Genomic DNA, 18,078 nt, shown 5'->3' on the forward strand with positions numbered 1-18,078 from the left:
TGGGACAAGTGGAGCCGTGGCCCGGGCAGTGCCCTGAAGCCATGCAGAGGACTGAGGAACAGGGTCATAAAGAAAGCAGATGGGTCCCGACAGGCACCAAGGGGCCTGATCAGGTGGCAGTTGTTTGGGGCCCTTTTCTGTCATCGTTGGGTGGTGCAGAAAATTTGTGTGCATAGCCTGGGCCCTCCACCACACTAAGGACAAGGCTCAGGAGGGTCTACGACGAAGGGCTTGCCTGAGGCTCAGTATGGCTCAGACCTAACCTGGTGGAGTGACAGGAAGCGTGGCAGATGGCAGTTGGGAGTACCAGCTTTGGAGTTGGCCCTGCCTTGGTTGAATACTGGCTCTGTCACTTATGGGACCTTGGGCAACTCACTCAGCTCTCTGTGCCTCAGTGCCCTCATCTGTAAAATGTGGTGCAGGGTTACTATGAGAATGAACTCAGTACATGAACACTTTTGTCATGATTTGTTTGGGCTGAAAACTAGAGGTTCAAGAAAAGTATGCCACTTTCCTATAGCCAGGAAATGCCAAATGGAAGGCAACTACCCCCAGGAAACACCATGTTGGCTGTGCAGAAGCTTGGGACGGTGGTGTTGTCTGGGCTGGAGTGGTCTTCTGTGGTGTTATAATAGTTGAAATCCATTGAAAGCTGATTTTCTGCCCTGTAGTGTCCTAAACACTTTGCATACATTAGTGTATTTAGTCCCCACAGCAATCATAAGAGTAGCCCATTCTACAGATGAGGAAACTGGAGCTCAAAGAGACTGAGTGACTTGCCCAAGGTCAGCAAGGATTGGGACCTGGACTCAAGGCTCTCATGCCTAATCGCTGTGCAAACCATTGCTTTCAGGCCTGGCTTTGGCGCAGCCTCTGTGGGTCCCTCCCAGGTGGTCCCCTCCTTGGGCTGGAGCTTGGTGGGTCCTACGGCACGGCTGAGCACACCCACGTACATAACAAACGGCAAAACATCCCAGTACCCACGTCTCTGGTTTCTGGACTTGCATGAAGCAGAATGCATTTTCCTTCCCACCACTGAAGAATAGCCAGCTAGGATCAAGAGAGCCACGGAACATAACTGGGGCAAGCTCCTTCCCGGAAGCTGATCTCCTTAGAGGAGCCATGCTAAATTCTCAGCCAGTGGGATTGGGACATAAAGGTACTGTGTTGCTCATCTGTGATGTAAGAATGCAGGACACACTTTTCCCAGCAGGAGAAATATGGTCCGAAGGGTACATCAAAAGGATATTTGGGATAGAGACATCGGGCTGCTGATATCATCTTGTGCATTCATATTGCATGATGTAATTTTTCCATTTAAAATGATTAAAAAGGGTTTGCACTGTAATAAAGAGCAAGGGCAGAAATTTTAAGTGGTGAAGGATGTATTTATCAGAGAATGGAAAAAAAGAATCAAGCAGGAAAAAGCATCCTCGCTTACGGACAGATAAAAGACATTCTGGTATCAGGAACAAGGCCACATAAATATGACTGACACACAGCCTAAGAGCAGATGGGAAAAGGCTGCAATTCATTATAAAGGAAATAAAATAAATCCTTATCGTGAAATCACTTGACTATAAATCGTAGGTTGGATGCTACCATTTTCCCCAGGCCTGATAAAGATGGACTCAATGGAATTCTTCCTTCAGTATGGCAGTGTTGCTGACCTGTTACATACTGTAACATTTTCTCCAGGGCCTGTGATAGGTTTGCAGGGGCCTAGCCCTATCCACGTATGGTGTGCATCCCAGACTGCTGGGCACAGGGAGAGGCACGGTGCCACAGCGAGTCAGTGCTCTGCTTAGGGCAAGCCACTCTCTGTGGCCCCATTCACCAATCAAGCCAAGCAGCACCTTTGAGCTGTGACAACATGGTCATGTGTGTGTATATATATATATGTATGTATATATTCACACATACATAAACATACACCTGTTGTCGTCAAGTCGACTTTGACCCACAGCAACCCTATAGGACAGAGCAGAACTGCCCCACAGAGTTTCCAAGGAGTGCCTGGTAGATTCCAACTGCTGGTTTTTTGGTTAGCAGCTGTACCACTTAATCACTACACACACACACACACACATATAAACAAAAATCAAACCCATTGCCCTCAATTCGATTCTGACTCATAGTGACCCTATAGGACAGGGTAGAACTGCCCCATAGAGCTTCCAAGGAGCACCTGGTGGATTTGAACTGCCGACATTTTGGTTAGCAGCCGTAACACTTAAACCACTGTGCTACCAGGGTTTCCATGTATATATATATATATACACACACACACACACATACACATACACATATGTGTGTGTATATATATGTACAAACATATATATTTATATATACTTATATACATGTTGGAGTCCTAGTAGCACACTGTTAAAAGCTACGACTGCTAACCTAAAGGTTGGCAGTTCAAATCCATCAGCCGCTCCTTGGAAACCCTCTGGGGCAGTTCTACTCTGTCCTATAGGGTAGCTATGAGTTGGAATCAACTGGACAACCCACAACAACAACAACAAATATATATGTTGTTGTTAGCTACTGTGGAGTTGGCCCCCAACTCATGGTGACCGCGTGCTCATTGGAACAAAACACTGCTGGTCCTGTGCCATCCCCGTGATCAGTTGTGGATCAGGCCATTGTGATCCAGAGGGTTTGCACTGGCTGATTTTTGGAAGCAGATCCCCAGGCCTTTCTTCCTAGTCCATCTTAGTCTGGAAGCTCTGCTGAAACCTGTTCAGCATCCTGGCAACTCACAAGTCTCTATGGACATATGAGTGGTGGTTGGGCACGAGATACGTTGGCCAGAAATCAAACCCTGGCATCCTGCATGGAAGGCAAGAATTCTACCACTGAACCACCACTGCCCCTCATAACGGATAATACTGATCTCAAAACATAATAATAATTACTTTTATTTGAACAGTTACGGCAGTAGTTGCAAATGGAAAGCTGAGCACAGCTGTGAGGAGGGGACCAAGGACACAGGAGACCTGGCCACCAGCTAGATGCTCACGTGAGAGAAAGAGCCTGAGGGGTTTCATGGTTTGGACACAGTGCTGTAATTCCCAGGTATGTGTCTCTCTCTCTACCAGACAGTAAGCCCCCTGAGGCCAGGGGCCATATCTTGCTATTCCTGCATTCACTTATTGGGCAAATAACTACCAAGCCCCGGACCTGGTAGACCAGTAAACAAACACTTGCCTCTAGCTGCTCTGCTGCTTAAAAACATTTCTTGAATTGTTTAACATCAGCTAAAATTGAAACGTCAAAGATGCTGATGTTCTATTATGGTAATATCGCATGCTGTCGAAGTACAGATCCTACTGTGGGGATGGACACCAGTTGATCTGAATCTTTTTGGTTTCCAACCCTGTGCTGGCCTCAATGTTTAGGAAATATAGATTCCAGCTTGTACTTGCAATATGCCTGGGACATCTTGGCATTCGAATTTGCTGTTGAGAATATGCAGCATATGCTGTGGGTTTTGGAAACTGATGCCAGCACAGCTGGTTCTGATCTGAATACAAACAAATAAAACAATTTAGTTGGCACTGAAACTTGCAGACAGGTGATGATCCTTGGCAAGAAAAAACCAATTAAGGATCTGCACTTTCTCCTGGCATCCAGGTTCAGGAACGTTAAGACTGACAATGATCCTAAAGCTGAAGTCTTGTTGTTTTAATTTCCTCCTTTTCAAAACATTAGTGATTTTGTCTGCTTGTAATAGGTTGCAACGCTATCTGCTGAAGCTGAAACTTTATAAGCCGCTCCATATTTTTCCACTTAGGCAAATAATCCAGTGAGACCTAAAACTAAACTGTGTTTTGGTTCAGGAATTTCTCACCAATACAAGTTTCTCTATGAAACGGCCATGTCAAAAAAGGTACATTGGTTACAACAAAAACCTTAGCAGCATCTCACCTGGATTTGCAAGGCGGCTACTTGTTGGTCCAAGAATCTGATAAGGATCTGCAGTAAAGAGAAAAGAAGTCAAAATCCCAAAGATGTATCACGACTGGGTATAATGTACCTTCAGGCCTAATGTTGACTGAGTTGTGTTTCCAGACTGAATTGCTGAAAACATTCACCTGCCCCCATAATGGTTAATTTTACGTGTCAACTTGGCTAGGCTATGATTCTCAGTGGTTTGGCCAAACACTAGACTAGTTGCTGTTCCATAATGTAGTCTAATGTAATGTAGTCACCTCCCATAATGTTACCTAATGTCCAGTGAAACCTGTGAGAGCTGGAGCTCGATGAGACTGTCTTGTTTTTCTGGGTCTCGCAAGTTTTCCACCTTTGACAGGGTGCAGTCTTACCACTTTTCTATCTTTCTCTATTAGTGGAAAATATTTGAGCTTCCCTTCTCTGAGAGGTTTCTGCCTTACACAGGTTCCAGCTTTTGCAGGTTTTACTGTAATATTCAAACAGTTGACAGGGGAGTTTCCTAGGGTATGTGGTCTGCCTCCAGACTATGAACAGATTTTTTGGCAGAACTTGATCTCTTTCTTCACTCTGCACTATTCCCATTGCCTGACCTATGGCCTTGGGACACAAGCCTGCAGAAGCCTCCAGCCTGCCACCTGACCTACAGATTTTAGAAAATGGCAACCTCCCACAGTCCTGTGAGCCAAAAACAGTCTCCAGCCTATCACCTGACCTATGGATTTTGGACTTGCCAGCTCCCATATCACATGAGCCAATCCCTTGAAGTAAATCTCTCTCTCTCTCTATATATATATCTCACTAGTTCTTTTTCTCTAGAGTAGTCTCACTAACACACCTCTCTGAATCCTGTAGGCCCATTCTCTGTATCAGATGTCACACAGGACTTGAGAGAAGTTTGTTGCCAGAGCTTCCTAGTTGGTGGCAGAGTTGGATTCAGCCTCAGCTTCCCGACTCCTAGCCCAGCCCGGTCCTTTCTGCTTCCCAGGATATAAAGGAAGCAGATAGCTGTAGGGTCCCCATTCAACAGCAGGGCAGATGTCAGCTGTGCTGCTCAGCACACTGATAAAACCAACCTGCTGCATTTCCTCATTGAAAGTGACACAGATGCTGAATTGATACTGACTGTTGTGAATTGTGCCCCTCCAAAAGATATGGTGAAGCCCTAACTTCTGTGCCTGTGAATGCAACCCTGTTTAGAAATGGGGTCTTTGAAAATGTTATCAGTTAACATGAGATCATCCTGGAGTGGGGTATGTTCTAATCCTATATGACTGGTGTCCTTATAGAAAGAGGAGAGACACGAGACAGAGACAATGGCCATGTGAAGGTGCATCTACAAGCAAAGCAACGCCAAGGATTGCCAGCTCTCATCAGAAGCTAAGAGAGAGGCATGGAAAAGATTCTCCCCCAAAGCCTTGGAAGGAATCAACATAGCCGATACCCTGTATTTGGGTTTCTAGCCTCCAGAACTATGAGACAATACATTTCTGTTCCTATAAGCCACAGAATTTGTACACATCATATATAAGCGAACATTAAAAGAATTCATAGATCACAAAGCAGCAGCCTTGGTATGTACGCTGCCTACATGCGACCACAATGCTTTTGTTCCGTATTTACCGCATAGGTTTTGGGAACGTTTTAGCAAAATCTGAAGTCATCTCAATTGAGTAGACTGATGACTGCATCCCCATTTTCTACGTGAAACAGTCATAAAGAAGACAAGATAAAAGTTAATTTCACTCTAAAAACCTGCTGGACCTATTTCTTCCCTGATGGCGGTCTAGATGGCTCACAGAACCCACCTAACTGAGGACGCTGATCTTCAGTTTTGGGTACTGTGGAAGGAGACGGCTGAGCAGCTGCAAATCCAAAAATAAACAGACAGTTAGCTATTATTTATATTGGGCCACTAGTCTTTGAGGCTGTTTTATAATCATTTCATCACTTATTTTAGTTATTAATATAACAGTCTTGCTTTTATAGTAACAAGAATCTCAGGGCAAGGAAAAATGTCCTTTCTAGTGAAACCCAATGTACACATTGTAACCAAGTAAAGGTACTTTCACATTATTTTAAAATTTTATGTATACCACACCTTTTCGCAAAAGGAAACCTTGGTGGTGTAGTGGTTAAGAGCTATGGCTGCTAATCAAAGGTCAGCAGTTCAAATCCACCAGGCGCTCCTTGGAAATTCTATGGGGCAGTTCTACTTTGTCCTGGAGGGTTGGTATGAGTCAGAATCGAAACAAAAAGAAATTGAGGTGGCCTCAAAAACAGATTAAAGTGAATTATAATATAAAATAAATAAAAGGAAACCACCAAGAAAATAAAATGAATCCAGGGATACTTTCAAACATGGCCAACATGAAGGAAATCACTAGTTACTTCATCTGTACTCAAACATTGCATGAAATATTCATTTGACCACACTGAAATACACTACGCCCTTCATTTCTTTTTGCTGTGAATGTAGACGTAACTCAGAGAAAGACTCACAGCTGTGCTTTGTTGTCAATGGAACAAATCCTCTACTAGTGAAAAAATCAGATTAACTACAGAAAAGGCTATTTACTCCATCAACAATTACCACGGCCTGTGGCACCCACATTCAAGGCAGTGGGAGTCAACACTTACCTTTAGACTGGGGTGTGGGGTGGCCATGACCAGTCCAGGCTGACCTTCTGGGTGGCTCATAAGGTAAATCTGTAAAGACAAATATATTGACTAAAAGATCAATCATACAATCTTTATAATAGATATTGTGTTTTGTTTTAATTTTGTGTTTATCAGAATAAATACTGTGCAGGAAAATTCATTAATTCAAGTAAAAATTCACCCTGGATGCCACTAGATTTGAGTTTTGTTTACAAATTATAAGTTTGACTATTCTGTTGACAGTTCTGAATTTTTCACCTATTCAAGTGAAAACCCCCATGGACAAATTCCCACAGAACTTGTTGACTTTTCTAGAGTAATTTCCTACAAATATAGGTCAATATGAGAATTTTAAAGTTTCTTACCATCTAATTTGTCCAGCTTCCTACTGGGACTGACCTAAATCCATGCCTTTTCTCTCTCTCTGTGACCCACCCAACACAGAATCCATTGGTTGATAAATCAACCAATTGAGAGCTTCTTGTTTGAGGTCTACCCCTACGTCCATCAAATGATACATTCATGTTCTCTTCTTCTCCTTGGAAATGATCACTATTACTTGCCAGCTGTCTCTCTAGGCTACCCTTCATTTCCCTTTATATGCTCACCCATTTATATCAAATCATTCTTAACTGGTCTAGTTAATTTTCTAGGCAAATGTTTGCTTCTTCTCCTCCTCTAAGTGAATTGAGAATTTCTCTAACATGAATTGCATGGAAAAGTTGTAAGGCTGAGACAGTGCTGCCCACCACATGTTAACAATGGCCACGAGAGCTAAAGCACAGGATGGCAGTTTCTTTTACTTGTAGGATCACTTGCCCTTCAACCTTCATCTCATTGTTGTATACACAAATTTAATAACCATACTGCTGTATCCTCAGTGAGAGCTCAGTTAGTGATTATCAAGGATCTAAGTCATTTCTAGCGATCTACTTCTGAAGAATCACTCATTTTTCACATGGGGCCGTCATGAGTTGAAATCAACTAGAGAGCAACTGAATTGGCCCGGAAGTCATTCCAGGCTTCTTTTAAAAATGTTTTACGGAAACACTATTCTACATGTTTACCACCTACTGCATACAGAAAAGCTACTTCTATACACAGTTTGCTCAGAAGTGGTAGTTCAGTGGTAAAATTCTTGCCTTCCATGTAGGAGACCTGGGTTTGATTCCTGGTCAATGCACCTCGTGTGCAACCACTACCCGTCTGTTGGTGGAGGCTTGTGTGTTGCTATGATGCTGAGTAAGTTTTGGCAAAGCTTCCAGACTAAGATGGAGTAGGAAGGAAGGCCTGGCGATCTACTTCTAAAAATCAGCCAATGAAAACCCTATGTATCACAATAGTTTGATGTGCAACTGATCATGGGATGTGTAGGATCAGGCAGTATCTGATTCAGTTGTGCACGGGCTATCCATGAGTCAGGGACCAACTCAACAGCAGATAACAAGAACAATACGGGGTCTTATTACAGAACCATTTCAAACCTATGTTCTTTTTGGATGGATGGGTCTTCGTTCAATGCCACGTGGCATTCTAGGAAAACCGAAAGTCATAGCCACATAGTCAACAGATGTTTTGTTGCCATGTACCCAGAGATGGCTATAAAATCTCACTTTGGGGACAGGGCAGTGTAATTGCTTCTAAGCCTTTCTTTAAACCAATACTTTAACCTTCTTTAAAACTGGCAATTGGGTGGGTCGATCTTCAAAGAGCTTGACTTTGTATCACTCAAGGACTCTATCCCGGACCTATTGAATCAGAATCTGCATTTTAACAAGTTCCCCAGATGATTTGGGTACACTTTAAAGTCTGTGAAGCCCTGGCCCAGAAACTTCCATTGCTCTCTTCTGGACATCTGTGTTCCTACATATAGCATTTTAGAAATGGTATCTGGAATGTGCCAGTACAAATAAAAACTAGTTGAAAGAGTTTGAGATTGAATGCTTTTGCCTGAGGCATAACAATGGAACTAGTCACAAGCATAAGTAGGTTCGTCAGCTACTACTTTACTTTAAACCTAAAAGTATTGCTCGTGAAATGTGATTGGAAAAAAATTAAATACCAAAATACTACTAGAAAAATATTTTGAAACTCGTTATTCATAAAATCCTTATTTTATAACCATGTCACATCCTCCCTCGAAAATAAGTCAGAACCTAAACAACACCACATACGGTCTTATTTTTAGCCAAGAGTTTGAGACAATTGGACAGTGATTGATATTTTCATAAACATACTGCCACGGAAGATAAGGGGATTTTTGTTTTCATTCACGAAATTCTGGTCCAATGCTTCCTTATCACTCCTGATCACATGCTAGGGAACCAAGTCCCCCTCCTATGGATGGAACGTTGGGAAATGTGGGGCTAAGCTTTCCTGATATGGAAGACAATCAGGGTGACCTCTTCAGCAGCTACCTCCATTCAAAGCAGGGACAGTTCTGAGTAGTTCTACTTTCTTGGCTGGAGGCCCTGGGTGGTGCAAACGGTTAACGCGCTCAGCTGCTAACTGAGAAGTTGTTGGTTTGAGTCCACTCAGAGGCACTCTGGACAACAGGCCTGGTGGTCTACTTCTGAAAAATCAGACATTGAAGATCTTATGGAGCACAGTTCTACTCTGACACACATGGGGTCACCATGAGTCGGAGTCAACTTCACAGGATCAGGGGAGGGCTCATCCTCGATCATGTGGAACCCGTTTTGCATTTACAAGGCTACTCTGGTGATCCCCAGGCTGGGGCTGGACTGGGGCTGAGGGGAAAGGATGAGATTTACTTTCTCTCAAAGAACTTAGATGCTAATAAACCAAAAAGCAAATCCACTGCCGTCAAGTCGATTCTGACTCATAGTGACCCTACAGGACAAGGTAGAACTGCCCCCACAGTTTCCAAGGAGTACCTGGTGGATTCAAACTACTGACCTTTGGTTAGCAACCGTAGCACTTAAACACTATGCCACCAGGGTTTCCTAGATTAGGGAAGACAAATTAGAAAGATGAGGAGCTTCCGCCCAGGAACTGTTGAATGGAACGGATTTCTGAAGTAAGCACTAAGAGGACTAAGTTGCTCTCTCTTGCTTCCTCCCAGATCTTCCTAGAGTCCTCTAAAACCCTGTATCAAAGACATGGAGATCTGTGGTACTCTGCATTTCCTTTTTGCTTAGGTTTGCAGATCTCTATGGTTATGTGATAACCAGAGGTAAGGGAAGAATGCATGTCTAGCCATTTATGATGTAGACCTTACACAGCACCTAATGGAGGGGTACCGTGTGGTAGCTGCGCTATCTCACTGTGACAGGTGGTGTTGACTAGCACTAAGTTGCAAGCTCCAGTGCCTGCATCACCTAAGATTCTGAGAAATTCCTGAAGAGCAACAGCTTCAGAGTAGATGTGAAGTCTGAATTTGCAGGCTCAATTCTCTGATCTCTTTTGCTGACACCCTAGAAGCCTATCGTGACATACAGGTTGCCATAGTCACAGAGGAAAGGATGGGGTTGTAGACTGTCCTCCTTGAGGTAGCCCAGAGTCTTCACATAAGCTGCCCCCAAGTTGCCATGTTGAGACACATGTCATGAGGTCAAAAAGCAGCTTGCAAGTTTCTGTGACTCAGGCTTGTCATCGTTTTTGCCACTTTACCCTGAGACATCAAGGGGCCATGGCTCCAAAGGGAGTGTGTTTGGCAAGGAAGGGTCTTTAGTGGCAGTAATAACATTAAAAAAAAAAAAAAATCTGTTGCCACGGAGTTGATTCCAACTCATAGTGACCCTATAGGACAAAGTAAGACTGCCCCACAGGGTTTTCAAGGAGCACCTGGTGGATTTGAGCTGCCGACCTTTTAGCTAGGAACCATAGCTCATAACCACTAGGCCACCAGAGTTTCCAGTAACGTAACATAAACCACCTCTGAAAAACATGAAACACCATAAAATAATGTTCATAAAAAATGGAATGTAAAATATCTCTGGGTGCTAACACACTACGGAGGAGAAGAGAGACTGATCTAAATGCTAATTCAACCAAGGGTTCTAAAGGAAAGTGAATTTTGAAACAGGAAAATTTGGAAAAAGTAATAGAAATAAGCATGGGAAGAGAAAGGATGAAGAAATGAACAAAGGGAAAATATGTCCATTGTTTTACTGTCTATAAAGTTCTTTAGGAGCCCAGGTGGCACAATGGTTAAGCACTCGGCTGCAAAATGAAAGGTTGGTGGCTAGAACCCACTCAGCAGCTCCTCCGGAGAAAGACCTGTTGATCTGCTTCCATAAAGATCACAGCATAGGAAACGCTATGGGGCAGTTCCACTCTGTCACATGGGGTCACCATGAGTGGAAAATCGACTGAACGGCTCCTAAAAACAACGAGGTCACTAAACAATCTTGGCCAAGTTTCATGTAAAACTGAAATGACATAGCAGCATCAAGGTTGACTAGACAAGGATTAAGGGCGCTCTGGAATGAGTGATCCATTTGGGAAATTCTGCCATGAAAGGGAGAGAAAAAGGTAGATTGGAGGCAGCCTCCCCAGGATGGGTTACCCAATATACGACGGACAAGAGGGAAGTGGGATGGGAAAAAGGTTAGGGAGCACTGGAAAGAACTCGGCAGGAAGACACATGGGGGTGGGGGAAAAGAGGGGGACCCCTGTCTAACTCAAACTAGTAAAATGTGAATACTGCTTTGTTTCTTTGACCAGAGGCTATGATGAAACCACTACAATAAAGAGAAGGAGCAAATTCTGGTTTAAATAGGGTTCTTACCTAGGACCTTGGCTCATTTGAGTGTCAGCCTAATGATGCCAACCAGAATGCCATGTTTCCATGGGATGCAGAATTAGAGAAATGGCGTAGAAACGAAGATCGTGACATGACAAGTCAAGAGTGAGGGAAACAAGGACCCTGGGTTCTATCCCAAAGGACTCTCCAGGAAAGAGTCAACCACCACTGTTCTGAAAATAGTCAGATACCCACTGACCAGATGGACATGGTCAGATCCCCAGTGACCACAGGGACGCAGTGTTGTCTCAAGCAGTACTGGGAATCAGTGATGTGGTGCCCACTCCTTTTGAACCCTCACAAAGTTCTCCATTTACACTGTCATAGGCTTTTATACTCACAGGAGCAGTCCTTCAAGGTTGATATCTGGTTGACCTTCAAGCAGTGGAAGACCCAAGGCATATAAATAATTCTCTTTTCCAAGGTCAAATCCTTAAATCTGGCTTAAAGTAAACAATGCTCGGGTTTGCTCAGCCTGATTTGAATTATTTACAGCTCAGATATTAATATTTCTATCTCCTTTCAAAATCACAGTGGCTGTGATCAAAATAGGCATTTCCAATGAAACATACTTTACTGATAACAAAATATGGAAGTATCATCTCTTCAGATCACAAGTAATGAGTCCAAGAAGGTACAAGATCAGGGTGATGCAAGGTTTGTTTTGAATTTGCCACCCTTGCCTTTCCTTGGGCTGAGGCGGATGAGTGTCCCAGCCATTGGCCTCCCAGCCGCGCCCCTCGCTGTATACCCGATTGGGCCATAACTTTCAAATCCACAGTATCCGGATAAAAAATCCATCAGTCTTAGAAGAAATACAACCAGAATGCTCCTTAGAAGCGAGAACGGAGAGACTTTGGCTCACTTATTTTGGACATGTCATTAGGAAAGACCAATCTCTAGAAAAGGCCATCATTATTTGGTAAAGTAGAGGGTCAGTGAAATGAGGGAGCTCTCAATGAGATGTACTGACACAATAGCAACAACAATAGACTCAAACATAGCAATGATCACCAAGATGGCACAGGACCAAAGTTTTGTTCTGTTGTACATAAGGTTGCCATGATTTGGAGCCGACTCAATGGCAACTAACAACAAAGTCTAGCTTATTCTAGACCTTGGGTCTTGTCCAAGTTTAAATGGCCTGTGAGATCTTCACCATGATAGGGGTCACTAAGTACTTTGGCTCTATGGAGTCACAGGGAGTGTCAGAGAGAGAACAACCTTGAGGAGCTTCTTCACTCGTATCACTTAGCTCACTGACTTCTAGACTTTCTCACTGAAAACAAACAGTAGCTGCCAAGCCTAGTTCCTTGGACCAATTCAAACTGACAGTAGCGTGGCCTGGACATGTGATACAGGTCAAAGAGCAGTAGCCTGGGTCTAAGAAGACACGAGTTCCAGATCCATGTAAAAACATGGAGACACTACCCCACTCCCTGAAGCTCAATTTCCTCAGCTGCGAAGCTGGCGTTAATGATATCTAGCTTACAAGGTTATAGTAAGTCCCAGAGACAAGATCGATATCTAAGGCATTCTTCACTGGGCAAATGTCTAACCATTCTTTGGCATGTAGCTTATATAGACCTTCCTCCAGGAAAGCTTCCGTCTTCCTTTCATGCAGGGTTGAGTTCCTTCCTTCTCCTTCTCTTACAGCCTCTACGGTTAGAGATCATGACTAGTTACCCTACTGAAACACCTAGAACTTTAGGATAAACATTCATAGGTAATGTCTGCATTCCTGCTCTAGACCTTCAGCTTCCTCACCATTGTACCCTCAGGGCCTAGAACAATGACTGGCACAAAGTAAGTACTCAACAAACACCTGCTGAATGAACACATGAGCTTTATGAAGACAAGAAGTTCTTCAAGTTTGATTCACCTTTGTATTCCCAGATTCTGATATTGTGCCTGGCAATAACAGTCCCTTGATAAATATTTATTGTTATGTGAACAGACAAAACAATTAGGTAAATCAATGGCCACATTAAAGCATCTGGGAGTGCATCTAGTAAGATTCAGACGTAAATATTATCTATTCCTCGTTTGGGGTCAGAACATCGGCTTCTAGTGCTATGCTGCGAAGTGGTCACTACCGACACAGCAGGTCCCTCCTGCTTTGTGCTGTTCCCCTCCCAAAGGACAGACTTAGAATCCTTCAATGCTCTTGAAAGTGGATATATTCTCCTTATAGTCAGACATCCTGATTCTGTCTGCTCATCTTTCACGGCAATTAGTTCAGAAGCTAAGGAACCCTGGTGGTGCGATGATTAAGCACTCAGCTGCTAACTGAAAGGTCAGCAGTTCAAACTCACCAGTGGTTTCATGGGAGAAAAGACCTGGCGATCTGTTCCCTTAAATATAACATCCCGGGAAACCTTATGGGGCAGTTCTACCCTGTCACATGGAGTTGGAATTGACTCAATGGGACCTAACAACAACAAGAGTTAAAGAGCCCTGGTAGTGCTTGGCTGCTAACCAAAAGGTTGGCAGTTCAAAACCACCCAGTTGCTCCCCAGGAGAAAGACCTGGTAATCTGTTCCTGTAAAGATTAGAAAAGAAAATGCTATGGGACAGTTCTAGTCTGCCACCCAGGGTCGCTACGAGTCGGAATTGACTTGACGACACCCAACAATGACAGTTAAGGAGTTAGTGTGTTTGAATTCCGCAGTTCAAGGTCTTTTGTTTGGATCTTTGAATGACATGGTGTGACCGAATTTAGTTTCAAAATCAACAGAGGCAGAATAAGGCTGTCTGGGACTCGTTTCAGCGCCAGGCTCCTCTCTCTTTGTATCGCGTGACTTAGGTCACGGATGTCAGCAGGACATCCCAGGATGTCACTAAATGCGGAGACCACACAGGGGTGTTTTCGTACCTGGCCTAGTTGTAATTCTTTGCGTAGCTTCAGGATATACTGAAGTATTTGGAAAAATAAAAGCTGCACCCCCTGCAGACAAAAGGAGAGACAAAACACGTGAAGGTCTTTTTGTTGCGGTTGTCAATTCCAGCATCACTGTCAAGCCTACTTTGCCCTGTCACCACAAGCGGGGGACTGTCCTTGAACCTGCCAGGACAGACCTCAGGGAACAAGGACAAGCACAGGCTCCAAAGATAAGGAGATGCCCCATTTGTTGTAAAGTGTTTTGTGTTTGATTTCACAGCTTCCTGCTAAAGCCCCACCTATGCCCTCCAGCAATCTCATTTTATTAAAAGAATTCTACGGTGTGAGGTTTTTTGGGGTTTTTTTCCCCAAAATTGTATACAAACCCGTAAAACATTTTACAGAGCTCTTGGAAGGTAGTACCAGGGAATTACAAATATTTTGCCTAAAAGTATATGGATCTTATTAAAAATGAATCCATATTTCTCTCCAGAGGCATGTTTGCCCTTTATCTCATGGAGAATATTCCCTTTTCACAGTTCAGTCCATTTGGAATTTGTTGTGCTGTTCTTACATTCCTTCTAGGTTTAACAAAGGCAGAAAGAATGAAACCAGAGATTTCTTGAAACTTTCACTCACTGTTCAAAACAATTTAAATGGCTCTGAAATTATCCGAAAATATGGATAGTTCAAAGGTGTTTTGCCCTTTTCAGGGGGTGGGGGTGGGAGGGTTACTCGAAGTTATGTTATTTCTTGCCGCCAGGTTATTAAATCTAAACTGAAAAGGTGTACTACCAACTCATAGCATTTTTTTTTTTCTTTAGACTAAAAGTCCATTATTTTCAATATTGAAGACCAAGATAAACTAGCAAATCCATTGGAATACACAAGCCTGCACTCATCCACACTAGACATTTCAGAATAAAATGGCAACTATTTTGAAAATTGCCATATGTCTATGTGAGGGCTGAACCAGAGGTAGCTTGCTTGCTTGCTTGCTTCCGAGGGGGTTACCTAAACCTTCCCAGCACAACTGCTTTCCTTCCTAGACTAGGTGGTTGAGGAGGGTCCCTCCAGGCTAACACAGCAGGGTGAGCAGCTTGGTGGCCATGCTTCTGTGGTTGTTGCCATTAGAAGGAAGGAAATGGACGGGGACCAGGAGAACATTCATCTGTGGAAAGCCCAGCCTCTCTACTACCAGAGCCAGAGGGGAGGGAGGGAGGAGGGTTAGCCAGGAGGAAGCATTGTGTTAGACCCGACTGGGCCCAGGCAAAAGACAAAAAAAAAAAAAAAGTAGAGTCAATGGTTAGAGATAGGCATTTGGTTAGTGACTAATTTCCCATCCTCCAAAACTATAACAGAGTTTTCCCTGTGAACAAAAGCTCACAAAAAGCAACGGACGTTCCCTACCACTGCCTTCTGCAAATATACAAAGTCTGCACGGTAGCATTAAAGTCAAGTCAGATGATCCAAAACTTCAATGGAAAGGAAAAATAAAATGCCTGCTTGCCCTGGTCAATTTGCCTTTAAGAATAGAAATGAAAAGAAAAAAAAAATAAAGGCGAATGCTAAGGGCCCCTTCCTTTGGAGCATGCTTTTAGCTTCTACAAAATTAGCACAGCGCACACTTTGGGACTCATAGCAGCAGATTATAACCTAGCAAACGTGAGCTAAGGCTATGGCAGAAGCCTAATTCTGCACATCTCCTGGGTTAAAAGAAGTCCTTTGATTACCAAAAGGAGGGAAGAGAGAAGCGCTCAGAGAACACAGATTTTCCCTTCCTTTAGGCGATGCTTCCAACACAGTCACGGGGTCTCTAGTCATCAAGTGGAACCCTCCACCGTCTGCCTTGGCATCTTGCCTTCCTGATGCACTGACTGGTCCCCCTTTTCTACCTTTAAAGCATGCAACCTGTAGACAAGGCCCTACACCTGTGCTGGGGGGCGAGGGCAGGGCCGGCATTACCTGTGTTTCTAGCATGCATTAACCGCGGAGAGTTTTGTAAGGCTTTATCCACATCATCTGAAGTCAAATGTGGAAGAGGAGCTACAAAACAAAACAAAAAGCAAATCCAAATGAAAAAAAAAAGAGAGAGTTACCTTCTTAACAAGAAAAGAAAGAAAGAAGACATCCCTCTAGTCACACCCTACCGTGATGGGTAACCTCGAGCTTGTCTCACACTCCTCGCTACTTGTTAGCGTGTTAAAACCTCGATGGGGGTCCATATTTAACTGAGAAAATAAATGGTTGGAATGCCAGGCAAAGCAATGGAGGAGAATTTATGCCACCCCTCTGTTGTACTGCTTCCTTCTACACATGCTTGATATTTTAAAAATTAAAGCATGCAGCGAACTTTGTAGATTCATGCCTCTAACCGCCAAGATGCCATTCCCAGTCGGTCGGGTTAAGCCAAATCTCAGGATAGGGGGTGCAAATGTCCCGTGTTTGGTGTTTAGGTTGGGTATGAAGGGGAACTCGGTTTAGATTTAGGGAAGATAAACCCCGTCATTCCCATTAAGGGAGAATCTTTCTGTAATGTTTCTATTTCAAATTTGGATCATCATGGAGACTAAATAATGTGTGTCCAGATAAAACTTCATTGTCCTCTGATATTTTACCTTCTGGGGTGATGACACTGGCTCTCGGCCTGGAGGAGGCAGCTGAGTGCTAATGTGGCTTTCTGACTCCTTGTCACTATGGCAACGTTCACCCTAAGTAACTGCATTCTACATGTTTCATTCTCTCAGATCCTCAGTGGGAAATGGGCTGAAGTAGGAAGATGCTGTCAATGGCTTAGGTTAACATCCATCACCACCAGCACCAAGGATCTATATTTTGAGTACGGGAACCGTCTTACTCTCTCTGAGGTAGTGGAGATGTGAGAGAAGAATGTCAGCATTGTAGCTCGGGGTGAGCCTCTGAAAGTCATCTTTGGTCATCTTGCACAGTTCCTTCCCGTCAATATTCTGGAACAGTAAGATGTCCACGTCTGGGAGGCTGTATTCTTTCACTGCCCACTCCAGCCACTGCCGGACATGGTCTGTACTCCATAGCGTAGGATCTGAAATGGGATCAAAACATATTTAGTCAACTCCAGAAGGCAAATTTCCAAGGGAGAGTCTAACCCAGGTGGGATGTTGCCAGCCACTGCTTTCCAGAGCAGACCCTTCCCAATGTTCCTGAAGCAGGTGCCTCAAGCCAGGCACTGGCCAGCAGACGAGAATGTCTTTGAGGAAACACAAAATGCCGATGACTCGTGCCCATAGATGATGGTCTTCAAAGGGAATTGTTCTGTACATTTAGGATTATTCATGCCATCTGCTCTCTCTGTTACTCAGATAATTTAAGATACTAAGATATCTTCTGCAGTTACTGTTAGCTACCATTGAATCACCTCCAACTCAGGTGAACGCATGCACAATGGAACAAAACTCTGCCTGGTCCTGCACCATTCCCATGATCCATTGTAGATCAGACCACTGTGATCCAGAGGGTTTTCATTGGCCGATATTCAGAAGTAGATCACCACACCTTTCTTCCTAGTCTGTCTTAGTCTGGAAGCTCTGCTGAAACCTGTCCAGCATCATAGCAACACACAAGACTCGACTTACAGATGGGTGGTGACTGCACATGAGGTGCACTGGCCAGGAATCGAGCTTGGGTTTCCTGCACAAAAGGTGAGAATTCCACCCCTGGACCACCAATGTCCCATAAAGTTTCTTGTAGGGACGGTTTATTCATTTAAAATGAGTAAGACTTAAGATAATGAAAAGACAAGCCACAGGCTGGGAGAAAATATTCCCAAAACACA

At 43.7% G+C, this 18,078-nt stretch overlaps 1 protein-coding gene across 3 annotated transcripts in view; it reads right to left on the reverse strand.

The window, feature by feature from the left end:
* Nucleotides 1-18,078, reverse strand: part of ERG (ETS transcription factor ERG) — a 154,301-nt gene that overhangs the window by 6,522 nt on the left and 129,701 nt on the right. For 2 of the 3 annotated variants that reach the window (XM_010598651.3, XM_023559103.2), the window contains 6 exons: nt 17,125-17,328; nt 16,233-16,313; nt 14,262-14,333; nt 6,598-6,666; nt 5,766-5,822; nt 3,934-3,981 (listed from right to left, as the gene is read on the reverse strand). In XM_010598651.3, the coding sequence (XP_010596953.1) occupies nt 3,934-3,981; nt 5,766-5,822; nt 6,598-6,666; nt 14,262-14,333; nt 16,233-16,313; nt 17,125-17,328 (531 nt within the window). The remainder of the gene's footprint in view (nt 1-3,933; nt 3,982-5,765; nt 5,823-6,597; nt 6,667-14,261; nt 14,334-16,232; nt 16,314-17,124; nt 17,329-18,078) is intronic. The other variant, XM_023559102.2, reaches the window with a different exon arrangement.

Source organism: Loxodonta africana, chromosome 2 (genome assembly GCF_030014295.1).
Source record: "Loxodonta africana isolate mLoxAfr1 chromosome 2, mLoxAfr1.hap2, whole genome shotgun sequence".
Taxonomy (NCBI): Eukaryota; Metazoa; Chordata; class Mammalia; order Proboscidea; family Elephantidae; genus Loxodonta; species Loxodonta africana.